General features: G+C 40.4%; 4 protein-coding genes across 4 annotated transcripts; 3 read left to right on the top strand and 1 right to left on the bottom strand.

Moving 5' to 3' along the window:
- Positions 1-8,057: 8,057 nt before the first annotated feature.
- Positions 8,058-10,490, top strand: LOC133732425 (receptor-like protein 2). Its single transcript, XM_062159971.1, has one exon. The coding sequence runs from the start codon at positions 8,131-8,133 to the stop codon at positions 10,288-10,290; it is 2,160 nt and encodes a 719-aa protein (XP_062015955.1). The 5' UTR covers positions 8,058-8,130; the 3' UTR covers positions 10,291-10,490.
- A 933-nt stretch (positions 10,491-11,423) lies between these two features.
- Positions 11,424-13,668, top strand: LOC133732988 (ferritin-4, chloroplastic-like). Its single transcript, XM_062160584.1, has 8 exons — positions 11,424-11,881; positions 12,240-12,323; positions 12,414-12,474; positions 12,609-12,696; positions 12,855-12,916; positions 13,095-13,160; positions 13,251-13,314; positions 13,404-13,668. The coding sequence occupies exons 1-8, from the start codon at positions 11,574-11,576 to the stop codon at positions 13,457-13,459; spliced, it is 789 nt and encodes a 262-aa protein (XP_062016568.1). The 5' UTR covers positions 11,424-11,573; the 3' UTR covers positions 13,460-13,668.
- Positions 13,669-14,074: 406 nt separating this feature from the next.
- Positions 14,075-16,057, bottom strand: LOC133732798 (small ribosomal subunit protein eS4x). Its single transcript, XM_062160384.1, has 5 exons — positions 15,914-16,057; positions 15,730-15,807; positions 15,429-15,609; positions 15,171-15,268; positions 14,075-14,763 (listed from the first exon to the last, which is right to left on the bottom strand). The coding sequence occupies exons 1-5, from the start codon at positions 15,914-15,916 to the stop codon at positions 14,329-14,331; spliced, it is 795 nt and encodes a 264-aa protein (XP_062016368.1). The 5' UTR covers positions 15,917-16,057; the 3' UTR covers positions 14,075-14,328.
- A 1,609-nt stretch (positions 16,058-17,666) lies between these two features.
- Positions 17,667-20,419, top strand: LOC133732207 (mitochondrial import inner membrane translocase subunit TIM22-4). Its single transcript, XM_062159702.1, has 4 exons — positions 17,667-18,024; positions 18,790-18,980; positions 19,104-19,176; positions 20,038-20,419. Exons 1-4 carry the CDS (start codon positions 17,874-17,876, stop codon positions 20,121-20,123), a joined length of 501 nt encoding a protein of 166 aa, XP_062015686.1. The 5' UTR covers positions 17,667-17,873; the 3' UTR covers positions 20,124-20,419.
- Positions 20,420-20,498: the final 79 nt, after the last annotated feature.

Here is a 20,498-nt window from a genome sequence, read left to right on the forward strand (position 1 = left end):
TTCCCGGATCACGATTCCCCTACCATGGCCACCACTCCCCACACTGGCTTGCGACCTAGCCGCTTTCTTCGCCTGTATGTCGCTAACCAAGCGTCTTGGTCAATCCAACCCCCAGTGATACCTTCACGAATTGAATGCAAAGCTCTATCTAAGAACGCCCGATTCATCTTCTCTTGGAAGTTGGGCGACAACAAGTACTCATCGACGGCACCAAATGCACCATCCCTCTTGGCCTTCTTGAGTTTGTCTACAAGGGTCTCTGCTTGCACACAAAGATGGCGCCATTCCTCGGCAAAAGAACTAGCCCGAGAACTCTCTTCATCAACCAACCTCCCCAGTCGTTCCAGCTCCGCATCCTTCTCGCCAACCTGGCTCTCGAATACACCTAAACGATCAACCTCCCCCTGCAACTGTCAGAGTTGCCTCTCCAACTCGATCACGCGATCAGGATAACGGGCCAAACTCTGCAAGGTAGCCTCGCGAAGCTCCAACTCGGCATCCCGATCTTAGACTTGCCCCTCCAACACTTGCAGGCGTTCCTCAACAGTGAGTAATTGCACCCTAACCTTGTCTAGGGCTTTTAACCCCACCTCGGCTCACTGTAATTCCCAAGTGAGATCCAAGTTTGACTCCCGCAAAGAGGCAACAGCTTCCTCGACCTCCCAACATTGAGTCTCCTCCATCTCCAGTGATCACTTCAGCTCCATCCTCCTCGCAATGCCCTCATCAATCACTCGCCTCATTTCCTCATGATTAGCCTTGCCGCGACCCAACAAACCATGAAGCTCTTGAGCCCTCCGCCTTTCATTCTCCAGCTCGCCCCGGAGCCGAGCGATCTCTCCGTCAAAATGCTCGAGCAACTCAGCTGACACTTGGTAGTTCATATTCACAGCCTGCACACAACAAAACGTAAGCAGTGCACAAAAAACAACAAACAAGACGAGGAAAATCGATGACTTACCCGCATCAACCTCTCTTGGGCATCCCAATACCCTAATCGAGGATCCTCGGCGTTAACCCAGCCTCGATCACGATAACAATTGCGCAAGTCAGCCACCATGTGCAAGATAGCACCATCAGTAATCCCAATCTCGCCAAGGGTGCGAGCAAGGCCCCTAGCCACTTCATCGCGCGAATTCCGGGTCCCTTCACTCGTGGATTGCGATCGCACTACCTCATCAACCTGAAACCTCTTTCCCCCATGAGGATCGATATTCACCCCTACTGGAGGATTCTTGAGACGAAGTTAGGAAGCAATCCTTTTCCTTAGCCCAGCGCCATCAGTGCGAGCGCATGTACCAGTCTTTCGGGCTCTATCCCCCTCGCTTGGCTACTCGCAGGCTGCCACCTCAGCCACCTAAATGTCCTCACCATCCCCACCCTCTCCAGTGCCTCGTTGGGCATCAGCAGCTTCAGTCATCACAACCGCCACACCAACGACCTGGCTGGTCACCTTAGCCTCCCCATTATCGGTGGTGATCACTTCTTACAACCTTGGCCCTTCAACATCGGTGTCAAGGACACTCTTCAGCTGCTCCAAAACAGCGTCCTCCACCAAGCGAGCCCTTGCACTGGTATCGCTCTGACGCCGCTCAACCTCTTCAAACAACTCCTCCGTAAAGATCTCTACCTCAAAAGGCAGAACTTGCTGCTCTACTCCAATGTCCAGAGTGCCTTGCTCGATATTGCGAGCCCCTACCTCCACTTGAGCATTGGGGGGCTGCCTTTCCTTAACTTGAACCTGAGCAGGAGCCTAGGGCTGTCAATTCCGACACGACCCGATAACATGACTCGAAACCCGCACGAAATAAAGAGGGTTGAACCCACACGATTAAAAAGTGGGTCGGCGGTGGGTCAACCCGCCATGACCCATTTAACAAATAGGTCGGCCACGGGTCAACCTGCCAACATGAAGTGAACCCGTATAACCCGATTGTGCTATGTTTCTTCTTGAAATTTTGGACGTTTGGAGTATTTGATCATAATATTAGACAATTTGAAATATTTCGTTTTTTAATTATTAGATTTAATTATTTATGAATTATATATAATTATTTATATTCTTCGCCTTGTGGAGTTTTTAGTATCAATTTATGCATTTTTTTTTAGTTAAATGGGTCCCATTATTAATGCTTAAAAGGGTCATTTTGTCTAACATGGCATGACTTATTTATTAAATTGGTTAAGTGGGTTGAAAACATGTAACCCGTTTAATAAACAGGTTGGGTTTGGGTTTAAATTTTTGACACGATTATTAAATGGGTTAGGTTTGAGTTTATATCTTGCGACACGACAAATACCTTGACCCGACACGAACCCAACCTGACACGACCCATTGGCAACCCTACAGGCGCCCCTCCCTCCACTTGGACTCGGTGGGACTGCCCCTCCTGCTCCACTTGGGCCCGAGGGCGCTGCCTTGCCCCACTCGCTGGGTCTCGAGAACGCAGCCTCGCCTCACCCACCTGGTCCTGTTGACCCTGTATCACGCCCCCTTCAACGCCCACTTGTACCTCAGCGTCAATCGCTCGACTGTTGAGGAACTCCAAAATCCTATTGGGAAACTTGTCATAGACATCCCGAGGCAGATGCAGATTCACACGGTGCTCAGTATTGTACACTTCCTTGGTTTGCAAATTAACGTCGCACTGGCTAACCACCTTCGCGTCTTGCAACAACTCCGCGATGATGGCATCAGTGTCAACCTCAACATAGGGAGCATCGCTCTTGCTAGCGTTCTCGCTGGGCATGTTAGTTGCAAAATGAAAAGTACCCGATTAGCAAAGTAAAAAGAGAAGCCTGAAACGCGATACCAACGTGATGCCTAAAAACAAGAAAACAAAAACAAACACAACCCTTTCACCAGGACTCCTCCCAAGTTCCCATATCTCATATATCGCCAGCCTACACAGGTGATAGAAGCTCCTCTTCCCCAAAGGGAACTTGCCCAGAACCCGCATAATGTACTTCCGCTCTAATGGGGTAAGATTAGTATCCTGCCCCACTACGATACAAACAAGCGTTGTTAGCACACACCCATCACTCAAGTACACTGAATACATGATCACAATACTCACCAATGGGCTGGAACCGAGTAGGGACCCGATGCGCCATATCGGGATTCTACCAAAGACCACCAACGAGACAAGACCTGCCCCTCCACCGAGAGTAAATATTAGAGGGCAGATCCTCAATAATTATGCGCCCACGCGCCCTAAAGTTCACGCACCCACTATCGCCAGTCTTCGTCGAGTATTGCATCTTGAACATAGAGCTAAACTCATTTATGCTAGGGCAGTGTTGCTTACTAACCTTCCACAGTAACAAAACCGCCATCAATTGCCTCAACGCATTAGGCGATAGTTGCCCCAAAGAAATATTAAGGCAGGACAGCAAATACTGCATCTCCTGCAGTATCAGGAACGACAACCCACACCTTAATTGATACTCGTAAAAGCACACCCATCCCAACTTAGGATGGCTGAAGAATTCCCCATCCCCCAAAGGCCGCAGCAATATATTATTTAGGATACCCCAAGCCACCCTCATGTCGCCAATCTATTTCTCCGTCATACTCGGCCCTGGTTGATCAATCGGTATATCGTCAGGCGCCAGCAGCAATCGCCCACGCAGCGATTGAGGAACCTCTAACAACTCATATTCCTCGGCAACAGAATCCTTGCGATCCACAACCTCCTCAGGAGGCCCAGCCCCACCCGGACCACCGCGAGATGACTCACCACCACCCCTACCTCGAGAGGAGCCCTCATCGCCACCTCCTCCACGGGAACGTTGCCCGCGCGCCATACTGCGAACGACACACCTCTAGTGAGTCAAAGGTAAGTCAATGTTATCTACCGTCTTCCCAAACCTACCCCACAACAAAATTTCAAATTCCGCAGACGCCGCTGCGGAGCCACAACTTAGACACCTACCAAAACCCAAAAACCCTTAAACCTCACCACAACGACACCAAGATTCATGCTTCCCCAGCCAAAATCAACCCAAGGCAACATAACTCTTCCCAAACCCACATTCACTCAACTCAGACAACCAAAACATAACCCAGAAAGTAAATAGAAACCGTACCTGTTCGAGTAAATCGATGAAAGCCACCTAAACAAACGACAACCAAATGCGCCGGAGAACCTCCTTCAGAACCCAAAAACCCCAACAAAGGGCAAAAATTCAATCTTGACGGACACTTGATTACACGCATTTTTTATACGTGTAATTATATCTAAAATACTAGAATTAAGCTAATCCTCAAATCAATTATTATGTAATTAATTTATTTTTATTCATATTGTAGTAAATAAGCGGAGTTGTGGAGTTCGGAAGAAGTTGTGCGAAAATGGAGCTAATTGGAGTTATCGACAAAAAGACGAAAAGTCAACGATGGTCAATCGATCAATGCAAGCAAATTGTGAGCTTAGCTTGTGTTCCCTCTCTCCTCTATCATTTCTCCTAATTTCTTATGTATTTGATGATGTATTTGATAATGGGTTGTGAGTAGTTCAATTTTGGGAGTTAGGGTTGTGAAGCCCTAACTCATCTTGTATAAATGTTGATGCTTTAATTTTAATAAATGCAATTTTCATTGTGTATGCTTTAAATCCGAATGTATTGGTCCTTAGAAGCATGTTTCTAGGCTTTGTCACCCTTTGAAATTATGTTGTGGGCAATTGTGATGAATAGATTGATAAATTGACAACTTATTAGTCTTGTTGCATCTAGGATTTAAGTGTGGTAACCATTAGCTAGCTTAATTGTAGCTAAGCTTGCTTGGGTCTCTATTATCTTGCACTCTAGGCCTCTAATTTTGGATATTGCGGCCTTAACCGGCGTAATGCCCCAATTAGAGAGTTGATTGCGGCCCTAACCGGCATAATCGATACACCGAAAGGATAATTGGTTTAGTAGCCTTAACCGGTACTAGATACGGGACTTGACACATATAGGAAATGCATGCATTTATGAAATTGGCATCGATGTTTACAAGATAGTTAGTGTGAATCACCCGACACTCCCATGTTTCCATTAATTTGAAAATCCAAATTTAATTTCTTGCTTGATAATTAGTTGTTTGCTTTTATTTTAGTTTGCATTTAATTTAGTTAATTCTCCATTCAAAACTCCCAAACAAAATTCTACCTTCCATTGTGCATAACTCATTTGGGCTGCAAGTTAGTGGCTTTGATTAGGCTTAGTGTGAGCTAAGCCGAGCATTGCCGAGGCTTGGTGCCTTGTGAATATTTTATTATTTTTACTTTATTTTATTTTTATTTTTATTTTTACTTTTTCATTGTATGCTTTTAAGTTATTCTAGCGCCAATTACCTCGGTTAGGTCTAACAACTAATCCCCGAGGTACGATAATCAAGGTTCTAATACTTCCCTTACTTGACAACGATTCGTACGCTTGCGAGAGTTTATGAGTCAAGTCAACACTAAAGGCCCCAACTTTATCCGATCTCTTTTCTCAGAATTGGGTCAGAACACGGGGAACAGTAGCCATCTCCATCTCTCTCCTCCATCTATATATAGGGTCCGCGAGAGCACAGGGACCGTTGGACGTGCAAGGGCTACAACACTAGATTTTGCCACGTGTCAGACATCTCTGAGCGCAACAGTGGTCATGCGCCGTCGCCTCAGCTCCCTCACCATTACTCCATTATTACCTATTACAGAATCCAGTACGCTAAACTTCCTGCACAAGAAACACGAATGACAGCCAGACACATGTCGCCAGGGCATTGCAAATACTCCAATAGGCACATAAAACCCTAACCCAAGCACCCGACACCGATACAAAAGCAGGGAAATGATGTCAGGGGGACTAAGAAAAGAAAAGCACTCCACCCCAGTCAACACTCCTCTTAACTGGGGACTTGGGGGAGTAGGGGTAATAGATGTACGGAAGCCACATGGTAAGGAGACTCACTTTGAACTTCCGATACTTCTACCAAAGGACAAACTCCCCACCCAAGAGAACTCTTGACTGGGGACTTGTTGGTATACATACCTCCCGGGCACAAGTATAGAGAGCATAAAGCTCATCTAGCCACCAAAAAACAGCAAAGTACCTTCGAGCAGGGTTCCCGATACCGCTCCGCTCGGTATCGAGAACTCAATCGTCCCACATTGGGCGCAAAGAAACTGCATCTCCCCAAATCCTCTACAAAATGATCATCTCCAATACCCCGAAGAGGTAACTATTTACTATCGCTTTCCATTATCTTTATCTAATAACGATACTGACTTAGGCATCGGAGCGTCGAAGACCAGCACACCCGGCCGGTCTTCCCTCTGTTTGTTTTACAGATAAACGAGACCGATAATGATAGTGACAGAGCAAGACACCCCGTGATTCCACTGGACAAGACCACCATCTATATAGCTGAAACACATGGTAAGAGAAATAAATTTCCGAAGAACTTTCAATTCCGATATTTGGTAACATAAGAAAAGTTATCTGAAAAGTTGTTAAAAAGTTTGTAATTAATGTAATAAAATAATATGTTGTGAGTAATAAATGCAAGGAAAGAATGGGGGAAAATGATTATTTTGGAGTTTGGAATGAACCAATTCCCCCTTATTTTCCTTTGTTTCAAGAAAGTATTTCCTTTCATTTTGCATCCCAAACTTAAGAAATGAATAACTTTCCTATTCCGATGCTTACTTTCCTCGAACCAAACAAGGCCTAAAATTTAAAGTTTAATTTGTATGAAGAATTCTAGAAGGGACAACAAAGAGTGATCGTCAGAGGTACTGGCATAGAACCTTAAAATATTCCCTCCAAGTAGGTAGGCGGGACAAAGAACTTACATAAGACGTGGTTAGACCGCAAAGATATGTAAACAATAATTCAAACCACACAAGATAAAAGAGAGAGGAAACCAAATTGGAAATCGCCCATTTCTACATTTATGTACAGGCAGTGTCATCCTTGTAGAAAGGGCAATATAGTCGTCATTGCCTAGAAATGACCGTCACACTCTGGAAAGAGTCAAAGACGTTGATGTAGAGAATAATTCAAACACCACCAAATATAGAGGGCTAATTTATGTAAAAGCCATCCTCAGTTGTCTGGACTCAATTTTCTTGGAGTACTCCCAAGTAGTGGCGAGCCAGTTAAGGACAAGTGGGTGCCACTGCCCCGGTTGAGATTCTGACATTTGTCAATTGTGATGAAGTTTTTATATAATTTTCCCCCACCAGAAAAAAAAATGTTAACAATAGACATTGTTTTCTCAAAGCCCACAAAACTCTTATTCGATGACTGGACTAAACATTTCAGCAGGCCCACAATTCCCACAAAACAAGAAAAAAGGGAATACGAAGCTTTTCATGTACTCTATGCAGCATATACAGTCAAAGCTCAACTATCAAAGCCCTCAAAGTCATACATATACAATCAAAGCTCAACTATCAAAGCCCTTAAAGTCATACATATACAATCAAAGCTCAACTATCAAAGCCCTCAAAGTCATACACAATGAGCTTATAATTCAACGATTCCAAAGCATAACTCCTCGTCATGGACAGCTATAGATGATTTTAGCAGTATTGTTTCTACTTTGTTGCGTAATATTGTTTGTCTTTTGTGTTGCGAAATAGCTCGAGTCTTTTTTTATAATGAGAATCATGTGTGTAGTATATGCACTGATTGCAAATGTAGTGGTCATTCATCAATGGTCTACTTTGGTGTTTGGTTAATTTTTTTGCCCCATACGTATATATTTCTCCCTCCGCCACTGCTCCCGAGTTTTCAAAGTCTATGTTGAAATTGATATCAATCAACACTAAGGTGCTTGCAATTTCTACACTTGTGTTTACTTGTAAACAAGTATAATTTGCATGTTATATTTACAAACACAAAGATAGAAAAATTGTAAATCAAATATCTAAATATTTTTCAATTTGACTCAATTTTTACAAAATAGTATATTATGAGGGACCTACAAGATGAGTGGCCTTGCAAAAGTCCTTAATTACTAGAGAAGCACCGTATATATTTGTAGCTTTCTCGGTTTGTTTTACTAGTCCTGAGTTGGTCCAAAACGAGTCTGTCTATACATACACAAACTAATCAAAGCGATCTTTATACACAAACCAATTAGACCCTCCAATGAGAACCATGGTAGAGCAGTCTAATCATCTATCTTCCAATTTCATCCTCTTCATTTTCTTTATCTCAACTACTCTGATTTCTGCAACCCCTGCCTGCAACAAAATAGATCGAGACTCTCTTTGGTCCTCTTTTAATATGCCATCTTCTCCTTTGAATTGGTCCTCCAATGATTGCTGCAAATGGGAAGGCATCACCTGTGATACAGCTGGCCGAGTTAAACATCTATGGCTTCCATCCAAAGGGCTCAAACTCAAAGGAAGTTTTTTCCCCTCATTATCACTTGGAAATCTCACACATCTCACACTCCTTAATCTCTCTCGCAATTCACTTTATGGTTCACTTGATCAAACTGGATTCTTCTCATCTTTGAGTCGTCTTGAAATCCTAGATTTGAGCTATAACTCTCTTTTTGGAGAACTACCATTTTCTCTACCATCCGATAATATGCGGAGACTGGATTTTTCCAGCAACCACTTCCACGGTTCAATTCCATCTTCATTCTTCAAACAAGCTTGGAATTTGACCAGTTTTAATGTCAGTAACAACACCTTCTCAGGTTCTATTCCATCCTCTATTTGTCTTCATTCAATTCCCTTGATACATCTATTGGACTTTTCCTTCAATAATTTCAATGGTAGTATTTCTGGTGGGTTAGGAAAGTGTTCAAAACTTCAGATTTTTCGTGCTGCTCACAATAACCTCTCAGGAATACTCCCAATTGATATTTATAATGCTACCAAGCTTGAAGAAATTTCATTACCTCAAAATTCACTATATGGAGACATTAGTGAAAGAATTGTCAACCTCGCCACTCTCAAAACCCTCGACCTCAACTCTAATGGATTCAGTGGTATGCTCCCTATAAGTATTAGTAAGCTCTCCAAATTGAAACTCTTGCTCCTTCATTTCAACAATCTAAAAGCTTCTTTGCCCTTATCTTTGATGAATTGCACCAACCTCAAAGAATTGAATCTGGCATACAACAATTTGGAAGGAAATATTTCAGCGCTCAACTTCTCCAAACTTAGTCAGCTTACTAAACTAGATCTAGGGAGCAATTACCTCACCGGTATCATTCCAAGAAGCCTTTACTCATGCAAGTCCCTGAAAGCAATTCGGATAAGCTATAACAAGCTAGAGGGAGAAATACATCCTGATATTCTATCGTTGAAATCATTGTCGTTCTTGTCGCTTGGTTATAATAGATTGACCAATATCACAGGGGCAATGAAGATATTGATGTATTGCAAAAGCCTAGTATTCCTTGCCTTTCCAGGTAGCTTTGTAGGTGAGGAAATGCCCAATCTTGGCATGATTGATTTTGATGGATTCCAAAACCTTCGATTTTTATCTTTTGCTAATTGCAAGCTCACTGGTCATATACCTGCATATTTATCTAAGCTCGAAAAGCTAGAGCTCTTGTACCTCGGAAACAATAGTATCACTGGGTCAATTCCTAGCTGGTTAGGGAATCTTCCAAGGCTCTATTCTATCGACTTGTCATCCAACCTACTCTCAGGTGAGTTTCCCAAGGAACTTTGTAGACTGCCAATGTTGGTATCGAAAGGAACTGCAGCTCAAGTAGAAAGTGATGAACTTGAATTACCTCTCTACTCGGTCCAAGGTGCATCAGTTTTACAATACAAATGGTCTTACTTTCCTCTAGCGATAAGCATAAGCAATAATACCATTAGTGGAAGCATACCTGTTGAGATTGGTCAATTGCAACTTCTCCATTACTTGGGTCTGAGCAACAATAACTTGTCAGGCAACATTCCAGACCAAATATCGAACCTGAAGAGCTTGGAGCACTTGGATCTCTCCATGAATCATTTGGCCGGAAAAATCCCATTATCATTTACGAGGCTTACTTTCTTGAACTTTTTTAATGTATCATACAATAATTTGGAAGGTTCAATACCAGCAAGCACCCAGCTCCAAAGCTTCAATGCTTCTGCATTTGAGGGGAATACAAATCTTTGCGGTGCTCCACTTCCAAAGTGCCTACGGATCGAAGACAAGGATGCTTATAGCAGGAACAGCCGAGATGATGTAGGGAATGATGATGAAAGTCAAATTCCGTGGCTTCATATTTTCGTTACTCTTGGGTTCATTGTAGGATTTTGGGGAGTGTTTGGGCCTTTGGTGCTTAAATAAAACTGGAATTCCTAGACAGTGCTCAAGTTAGGCTCTATGTGACGATAATTGCATGCGTGGTTAACTTGCGGGGACAACTTGGTAGCTAGACTACTGTCTTAATTAATTTCTTTTTATTTGTTCTTTCCGTACTTGTAATCTTCTAGTCTTGTAATAACATACTGTTTCCAGTTATAATAAAAGCCAAATCATTTCTTCAATCACTGAGTTCAATACAGCCATATCATTTAATATACAATCAATGAATTCATATATTACAAGTCGATCATTCCGGCATTACTCGAGGCAAGCATGAAAACTATGATTGCATTATGGGATAAAATTCAATCATAGAAAACTTAGTGGCAAACACATGAGCTGCATGATTGCATTCACGGGGTTAGAAACATAGAAACAAACAACGTTACCTCCTATTAATTGTCTGCATACAAGAAGAATTCAATGAATTCATAAGTTACTCCGGCATTCATATCAACCTTAATAAATGAGAATGCTTTTTTTTTTTTTTTTTTGAGTATGAATGATAAATCTCTCTTCAATATTCTGCCTCCTCGAGCAACTCTAAAGTTGTGTACACAGAAAAAGAAAGAAGGCAAAATCTTAGTCATATGAATCGGCTTCCCCAAGGTAGAATCGGTGAGATTCAATCAACTAATGTCTTATTTTTACAGTTCATGTTCGCTTTATCAACCAAACTTTAGTAACACTAAGAGAATTATTTTGGTGTTAGTGAGAATCAAACTTGGAATGCAGCCAAACCGAGTTATTGAGTTACGGACCCACCAACACCTTGGTGTTTGAAAAATGGATTATTAATTAAACTTGATGCTTTATCACCTTTATGTAATCCATTATTTTGATCGATTGCAAATGACATACATAAAATGATAAAAACAACAATTAGTGATTATCATATACATTATGAATTTATGATAGATGTTTGAATTCAGGCCTCTCCCTAAAAGTCTCATTCATGTTGATAAGCCATTGTGATCGACTTATCTTCAAATTTTGAACTTCATTCTATCCTCCAATAAATCAGGAGATGGCTACGATCACGAACCAAACCGTTAACAGAGCCCCCGGAACCACGCGGGCTCCTCCCTAAAACCACCCCCCCCTTAGTCAATCACAACCGTCCACGTGATCGTCCAACGACGGTCACAATTCTCCCACCCATCTAGCTAAAACCCCTAAACCCTGTTCTCCACCATTGCCAATTTGCCATCGTATCACTACCTTCTTCTTCTTTTCTCTATTGACTCTCTCTGAAACTCTTTACAATGCCTTTGACTATAAGCCCTTCTTCAACATCCATAATCTCCCAAAGACCAAACCTCAGTTTCTTCAAAAACACTGGGCCAGCTTTCATCAAACTCCCAAAGAGCAACAACAATGGCAACGTGGGTAGTGGTGGTTTGGTAATATTCGCCTCAAATGGGGCTAACAATCGACAAGCACTGGAGGTGGTGTTCGAGCCCTTTGAGGAGGTCAAGAAGGAGCTCCTTCTCGTCCCAACTGAGCCTAATGCTTCTCTTGCTCGCCAGAAATACACAGACGAAAGTGTAGCTGCCATTAATGAACAAATCAAGTGGGTTTGCATGATCAATCTTCAAGCATGCAACTTTAATTATAGCCTCTTTCATATCTTCACATCTCTGTGCAAAAACCTTTTTCTTTTAGAAAAAAAAGATTTGAGGTTTTATTATCGAGTTTTCATGTTTGATCATCTCTTTCAAAATTTGCAAATTCCACTTCCTTGGACAGATTAGTAATTTTTTATTTTTTATTTTCCAATTTCCTCAGTTATGATATATGTGAATTTTATGCCTCTTTAGTTTTGGAATTGTTAAATAGACATGAATTCATTTGCTTAATACTTCCAATTGGCATATATAGTTCTCACCACATTGCACAGTCATATATGAATCTTTTGTTCTTTGTACCAGTGTGGAATACAATGTCTCCTATGTGTACCATGCCATGTATGCCTACTTTGACAGAGACAATGTTGCTCTCAAGGGATTTGCCAAGTAATTTGTTGTACCCCCTCAATTTTTTCCTAATTCAATTAATAGATTTAGATGATGGAATTCATTGATCAAGTTCATGACAACAAACAGATTTTTCAAAGAATCAAGTGCGGAAGAAAGGGGGCATGCTGAAAAACTGATGGAATATCAGGTCTATATTTCATACATTATCTTTCGAAATTTCCATTAAGTTCATTTTGTTCTGTGTTTAGAACTTTTTATTGGCGCTGGCTAAGTGTTATAGATTTTGATACATACTATGTTCTCCTGATGACCATATACCAGAACAAACGTGGAGGAAGAGTTAAGCTACAGTCCATGCTAATGCCCTGCTCAGAGTTTGATCATGCTGAAAAGGGTAATGCGTTGCACGGTAAGTTGCTTAATAATGTTAGAGGGGCAATGCTACTTAGTGCTCAAAATTTGAGTAATTTAAATTTAATCATAGATGTTCATGTTAGTATCTGCCACTTGCTGTGACACTCATATCTCTCTCTTCTAAAGTTCTTATGTTTGTGATTTTGAATTCAGCAATGGAGCTTGCGCTTGCTTTGGAAAAGCTGAACAATGAGAAACTTCTAAATCTGCACAAAGTAAGTAACTTTTTACTGTGATCCTGTTTATATCTTTGGAATCTGTTGTCACTTTTCTTTTTGTTAAGAAAGTGCATATTCACCCGAAACCAGCTGTGGTTTATCAGCTGATATTCACAGGATGAGACTCAGTGTCAGATACTGTTTTCTTAATGATGTTCTTGATATTTAATTACAGATAGCTAATGAAAACAATGATGTGCATTTAGTGGATTATATTGAAAGTGAATACTTGAATGAACAGGTAAGCAACTTCTCATGTTTTGTTCTTTCTCTTGTTGGTTAAGTTTTATAACATTTCGGTAAGCGGCATTTCTGTTCTTTCCTCATTTAGGTCGAATCTATAAGGAAAATCTCTGAATATGTAGCTCAGTTGAGAAGGATTGGTCCAGGACATGGTAATGGCTCACCACAGATTTCAAAAATAATTAGAAATATGCAACTAATTTTGATTAACTCAAAGGGGTTTCGTCATTGGATTTTGCAGGTGTTTGGCACTTTGATCAGATGCTCCTTAATGACACAGCCGGGGTCGCCGCATGACAAACACAGCCAGAACTTCTTTCTTTATGCCGAATGCTCTTTTTTTTTTCTTAGGTTTTTGAAGAATGCTACTTCTAGCGGTAGAGTTCAATTCTTAGGTTTTCGAAAAATACTACTATCGGTGGCAGAGTTCAAACATGGAGCTAGACATTCATGGTTTATGATTAATTTTGGTTTTGGTTAAATGTGTTATTAAACAAGTAGAGTTGTTTGGCCAGAAGCTCTTCTTTCTTTTAAATAAATCTTTACATCTTCCAAATTGCTGTAAATTCCTCCACAAAAGAAAACAAAACCAACGAGTGAGGTTGCCAAGCAACAATGCAACATCTTGTGTTCTTTGGGTTATTCAAGGGATTCCCATGATGATAATCAGAAAGGAGACAAATTAAACCTAACAAGTATAGTGACACTAGCAGAACTGTAAATTCAGGCAAAATCAGGATTTTGGGATAATTAGCTTTTTGATATGCAATGAAGAAACACAGATGCATAGAAAGACATCCAGTTGCACCTCCGTTTCTAAAGCACTCTGAATTTCACAGGGCAAAAGTGATAAAACTAATGCCAGTTTAACAGGAAGCTATGATTCATTAACTTAAAGAGAATTAACTGAAATTACTGGTTCCGAAGATATTTGTATAATTTAAAGACAAGGCAATTAAAAAAGATTCAATACACGTCTCGTTCAAGCACAAAACATAATAAAATCCAAGTCAGTATTCCAACTTAAAAAGTAATCCATAAAGCAGGACAGCTAAATCAAAATGAAATTCTGAGCATAAGCTGACAACAGACCAACTTCTTAACTGATTCAAACTAAGTACTGTCTAAACTATAGGAGCAACAATCTATAGTTGCCACCATATTGTTTAAGCAGTAGCAGTTTGGAGTGCTGCTTGTCGCTTCCTTGCCTCCTCAATGATGGTGAGCTTGATACCCTTGCCCTTGGGAAGTGACACCCAAGGCTTTGTACCCTTGCCAATCGTGAACACATTGCCAAGACGGGTGGCAAACTCATGACCTGCGGCGTCCTGAACGTGGATGGTCTCAAAGCTTCCCTTATGCTTTTCCCTGTTCTTGATGACTCCAACACGTCCCCTATTCCTTCCACCAGTCACCATGACAACATTCCCAACATCAAACTTAATGAAGTCAATAATCTTGTTGGTCTCTAAGTCCAGCTTGATAGTATCATTGGCCTTAATAAGTGGGTCTGGGTAGCGAATAGTTCTCCCATCATAAGTGTTAATATAGGGGATGTTCTTCTGCCCAAACTGCACTGAGCGAACCTTGCAGAGCTTGAACTGCACATGAAATTTATAACACCAAGTAATCAAAAATCTAACCAAGAGTACACAGAAAAACAACACAAAACAAATACTCTATGCCACCGACAGAATTAAGAAACCAGACTCCAGAAATTAATTGTTACTTCTGCGTAAATGAAACAGGTATACAACTTATAGCCTAAACTTTAGGAATAAAACAAATTATAAACCTAGTGAGACTAACCATGCATTCAATGTGTAATTCTATTAAAAGTTGTAAACTATAGCACCACATTTCATGCTATCAACATGACAATAAGTACATCTCTCAAATTATGTTGTAACATGAACCAAATACAGAATCATTCAATTATTCAAGGTTAAAACATAATCGCATTTCCACAGAAACCAAACAGAGAGAAATAAGCTAAAAAAAAACCTACCTTTGCCTCCTCATCCCTGATTGAATGGAGACGGAAACGACCCTTGGTGTCGTAGAGCAGACGGAAGTTCTCATTGGTTTTTGGGATGGAAACAACATCTGAAAATACACAAAATATACCAACTTTCAGTACCTTTCTAATCAAACACATTGATAACTCAAATCCTAGACCTACTTTAACAGAACCCAACTTGTTTTTCATTGCAATACCCTACAACTTACACAAATGGTGATGACTTAAAGATTAAAGTGCACATACCCATGAAGCCAGCAGGGTAGGTCTTATCAGTCCTGACCTTTCCATCAACCAAAACATGACGTTGCATGAGAATAGCAATGACCTCACGGTATGTGAGAGCATACTTCAACCTGTTCCTCAGAATGATGATCAGGGGAAGGCACTCCCTCGATTTGTGTGGCCCAGATGATGGTTTGGGAGCCTAACCACAAATTTTGAAGCACACCCAAATTATATTACAACAAACCCAAACCAAAATGATGCCAAAGATTCTTGCTTTGTGAAAATTTAATGTTCATTTGGGGATTAGGGTTTTACTTACAAAAGCACCACCAAGCTTGTCGAGCATCCAATGCTTTGGGGCATTGAGCCTCTTCAGATGCTTCTTCAAACCTCTCGCCTGTAATCACATAAACCCACAGTTATATACAGAAGATAGATCTCGATGTAAACAGAGAGAGAGAGAGAGAGAGAGAGAGAGAGAGAGAGAGAGAGAGAGAGGGTACCATGTTTGCAGAGGAAGATGGAGAAACCCTAGATTAGGCGAGGTGAGATGAGCGAAGAGACAGAGGGAAGAAACGGCGGAGAGGCAAAGATTTATATGGGGAGTGAAATAAAGAAGGGGTTTTAGGGTTGGGGAAGTGGAGAGTGGTGATCGAATGCGGTCGGGTACATAGTGGGCTGGACTGCAGAGGGGTCTCCATTGGATGTGGAGGACACATGGGACTATGGGAGTGGCTGGTGGCTTAATGTGGGCCAATTAATTTATCTATTATTTTCATTAGTATCCTATATGCGCTTTAAAAAAAAAAAAATATATATATATATATATATATATATATATAGCTTTTTTTTCCGTCGATATATGAAGAAGAACAAGAAACTTCCATAATCCCTATAGCAACCCCCTATCTAACTGATCAAATCTAAGGGCATTTGCCGCAGATAAAGGGAGAGAAAATGCTCATATAGCCACATTGAGATCATGACCAGTTTGCAATTGCATCGGTTAAAGAGTTTGCCTCTTTGAAAACGTGGGTAAAACCTCTTATTACAAAATCTATCACAGTTGATTGATTTTGTCGCACTGTAACATCATAATCAGGCCCGACCCTGGGAAATTCAAGGCCCGGGGCGAAAAATAAAATTGTGCCCTTTATATAAAAAATATGATACAACCGGGGGGGGGGGGGGGGGGGGACAAAAAACCAATACCCCGAAAAATAAACATTACATCACTTTATATCAATCAAATCTCATCTAAAATGATTTCTTCTATATATTGTAAACAATTGTCCATCAATGCAAAATATGATATAATCGCACTCTTGCATTCCCTTTTGTCTAGCACTAGCTGCTTCAACTTTTATATATTTGTAAACAATTGCCCATCAATGCATACTTTGGGGCCCAAAGATCGCACTCTTGCTGTTCCTTTTCTCATATTCCTAACAGAAATACATTTTTTTTTTTTTACCCATCTACTGCTTCAATTTGGGCCCTAGGCCGTCACCCTTCAAAACTTGGGCCCTGGGCCAGGGCCGGGCCTGATCATAGTTAATTTTCACTACATTAGGATCATGAGATATCCATGCAATAAAGAAAGAGGTTTTGTGCCCGTGAGTACTGTATTGGGGAGAGCTATTGGAAGGATGACAGGGGATTAGGCCCATAATAATTATCGATCAGATCACTTTTACAAACGAAATTGAATCCGATAATATTAACATAATTGGTACTACAAATTCTCTTATATGTTTCTCTCTTCTCTTCTTGCACATTTGGTCAAGATATAGACTTAAAAGCAACGATGGGTGTAGGGTTATCGTCGAGCGAGCAACATGGATGACTTAATATGATTGCAGGTAACACCGCCACTTTATAGGCGCGACAATACCAAACTAACACACATTTTCAATCAAGTGATGCACTGATGGTAGTTACACACATCTTTTACTTAATCGATACTCAACAATAATTTTGGCACTGAAAAATTGAAAACTAACAAGATCAGTTTAGCGAATAATTTCACCTAATTAACCAGTCGACTTTGACCATGTCCAACAATATTAGGGACAATTGTAATCCAAAGGTCAATTATCGAACCTCATGAGCTTGTTGTTCAAGTTAATGAAGTTATTTTGTGCTCATATTGTGGGCTGAAATTGTGAGATGGAGTTTACTAATAAAAATATTGGATATATAAACCAAAAAATAAAAATAAAAATAAATAAAGCGGGTAAATTGCTTCCCAAGTTCTAAAGCCTCGTCACCAAGGCATAAGTTTTACTCTCTCTTCAACACGACCAGCTTCAGATACACATTTCTATGGCGGCGAAGCTACAAAACCCTTAACCCTCTCTTTTAACTGATCTCCTTCTTCAAATTTTAATGCTCCTGACCCTCACACCACCAAAACATTATATGGGCTACTGTTGATTTCGGCTTTGAATACAAACTACAGCAATGGCCGAAGAGAAGGCAAATGAATCTACAGCTACCAGAGAAGTTGAGAAGGCTCCGATTGAGCCTCTGCGGATGCCCACGGTGGAGGAGATTCGCGGCCAAGATATTTGGAATAACTGTGTTGTGCGCAGTGTCGCTAGTGGAGTTATGGGTATGGCTTAAAGTCTCTGTTTTTAGCTTCAGTTTTGGATTTTTTGAATTGGGTTTGGCTTGTTTTTTTCTTTTTCCTCTGCTTGGTTTTCCAGAAAACGTGGGAAAGTTTGTTTCTTTTATGTTGGTTATCGAATTCTGGGTTATAGAGACTCATGGGTTTTAGAATGTAGCTGTGAAGTTTGTAACTTGGGGTTCATATTTATTAGAAAAGCAATGTTCCATTGATTTAATCGTTTCACCATCACATCTGAGTAGCTTGAACTGGGATTTGGGTTTTTGCTCAGTTTAGTGAGCTTATCACTGAGAAAAATTAAGAAAATGGTAAAGTTGTTTTCTTTCGGTTTTATATGTATCTGCTATATGAAGTGTACTCATGTTCAGCCTTGTTTTTATGTTAGGTTCATTTAGTTGTTTGCGGGTTGTACATAGTTTAATTGATTTCATGATTTCAGCTTCAGTTATCTGCATTCAAGTTGAGTACTAGGTTTTGCTCAAATTAGTGAACTCTATTCGAAGGTCTGCATTGGTGTTGTACTTTGGTCTTGAATGTGAGAATGAAGAATTTAACTGGGCCTTCCATTTAAAACTCGATTTTAAGTGTCATGATCATCATGTAAACCACTGGAAATTTGTTTCATTCTATTTTCCTCGTTCTTTCTTAAGTAACTGATGGTAAAAGTAAGTTGTCTAGAATGTGGCTTTTAGGATCTTGATTCTAATTATAGTGATGGTTAGATCTTTAACTGTTGTTGGGATTTTATAGGTGGTGGACTTGGGTTGATGATGGGTTTGTTTCTTGGGGCTTTAGACAACCCAGTAATGCAAGATCAAATGACTGGTAGGCAGCAATTTATATACACAGCAAAGCAGATGGGGTCAAGGAGTTGGGGTTCTGCAAAAGCATTTGCAGTGATGGGATTTGTTTTCTCAGCTGCTGAATGTGTTGTTGAAAAGGTACCGAGGAATATGTAACAATACATACTCATATTTATAAGTGGTTGATGAGGTTTATATTCTCTGGTACTGGGACTAACTCATTCTCTGGTACTGGGACTAACTCTGGATTATTGGTTTCAGGCACGGGCTAAGCATGACACAACAAATACAGTTGTTGCGGGATGTGTCACTGGAGGTGCATTGTCAGCAAAAGGTAACCTTTCCCCCCCCCCCCCCCCCTTCAGTATATCAATGATCAATGTATTTTTACACTTTCTTTTCCTTTCTTCTCCTTCTGAATCTGGAGTTGAAATATTTCTTTTAATATATTTGTTCATTTGAGGTGCTAGCTTGTACTGATTATACTGGGATAGAGGGTTGGGAAACTCTAGTTTAGACACAATTGATGAACAACATTATTAATAACATCTCCAAAGAGACGTTTAATGAAATTAATGCCACCCAATATTGCAAAATATGTGGTTGCTCTAGCATTATCCTTCAGAAGTTATGTGCTTGCGTTCATATCCTAATACAGTTGGAAAGAATTCATTCATTGCATCATGTTTGATATTAAGATTCTGTTAGTCAGACAACACTATACACAATAAGTGGGTTCGATAGCTAGGTGCCATTGTGTTGTTTAATGATTCTATAAACAATAACAATGGTTTAGTATTTGGACACCTTTCTAATCTCTCTGGTAGTAAGATCAGAGTTCAACTTAAGATCCAAGTTTAGTTAAAAGAATCCTATATAATTCTCCTTTTGAGGTGGAAACAGAAACTCAGAAACCAAGAATTGCACTATTTAGAGTTTTGGTTTCCATTGATGAAGCACTCCCTAGTCCTGACCTGGACAGGGTAAGAAGTCAGTCATAGACTAAGTGTCGTAGCAAGATATCATATCACAGAAGTGAATAAAAAGATTACACAGAATAAATACTGGCCTGATTGGCGTACAAATGTAATCTTGAGAAAATCTTGTTGGAGCTGTTTCTCGTTATGGTCCTGCTGTCAGCGTAATTTCCTGTCGTGAATGTTAATCTTACACCTCTGCTGTTGTGCATTTGTAGGTGGTCCAAAAGCAGCCTGTGTTGGTTGTGCTGGGTTTGCCACATTTTCGGTGCTGATAGAGAAGTTTTTGGATAGACATGATTGAGTGTATTAGTATCCTGCCTCAATTTTTGCAGACACTAAACATCACAAATCAGTAGAAGAGATGTAGCTTCTGCCATGCAGTAATACAAATAGTTTTTCTTAGATTCAGCTTCAGCTCTTGTTATGATTATTTATCCCCAATTCATGAAGGGATGCTTTGGCCAAAATAGAAGGCCAATGATTTTGTATTATGTATTCTGTTGTTGACTAAGAGTTTCAGTTTCATAATTTCATTAGAGGATGTATTCTTCAAACTCAGGAAATGATTTACAGAGAATGGCTGCAAGTTTCAAATAATTTTCTTGCTGTCATAATTTGGCATATCTCAGCTTTTACATGTCAGAACTGCTTCTAAATGAATAGTTGGTGTTGGTAG

This window comes from Rosa rugosa, chromosome 2 (assembly GCF_958449725.1).
Source record: "Rosa rugosa chromosome 2, drRosRugo1.1, whole genome shotgun sequence".
In the NCBI taxonomy this organism is placed as follows: Eukaryota; Viridiplantae; Streptophyta; class Magnoliopsida; order Rosales; family Rosaceae; genus Rosa; species Rosa rugosa.

Excerpts from the sequence above, each read along its gene's own strand:
- LOC133732798 (XM_062160384.1), bottom strand. Across the intron at positions 15,610-15,729 it reads ACAAGCTTGGTGGTGCTTTT|GCTCCCAAACCATCATCTGG; the intron begins GTAAGTAAAACC and ends ATTTGTGGTTAG. Across the intron at positions 15,269-15,428 it reads CTACCCTGCTGGCTTCATGG|ATGTTGTTTCCATCCCAAAA; the intron begins GTATGTGCACTT and ends GTGTATTTTCAG.
- LOC133732988 (XM_062160584.1), top strand. The coding sequence starts at position 11,574 with ATGCCTTTGACTATAAGCCCTTCTTCAACATCCATAATCTCCCAAAGA. Across the intron at positions 12,324-12,413 it reads GCTCTCAAGGGATTTGCCAA|ATTTTTCAAAGAATCAAGTG; the intron begins GTAATTTGTTGT and ends GACAACAAACAG. Across the intron at positions 12,475-12,608 it reads AAAAACTGATGGAATATCAG|AACAAACGTGGAGGAAGAGT; the intron begins GTCTATATTTCA and ends ACCATATACCAG.
- LOC133732207 (XM_062159702.1), top strand. The coding sequence starts at position 17,874 with ATGGCCGAAGAGAAGGCAAATGAATCTACAGCTACCAGAGAAGTTGAG. Across the intron at positions 18,025-18,789 it reads TGTCGCTAGTGGAGTTATGG|GTGGTGGACTTGGGTTGATG; the intron begins GTATGGCTTAAA and ends GGGATTTTATAG. Across the intron at positions 19,177-20,037 it reads AGGTGCATTGTCAGCAAAAG|GTGGTCCAAAAGCAGCCTGT; the intron begins GTAACCTTTCCC and ends GTGCATTTGTAG.
- LOC133732425 (XM_062159971.1), top strand. The coding sequence starts at position 8,131 with ATGAGAACCATGGTAGAGCAGTCTAATCATCTATCTTCCAATTTCATC.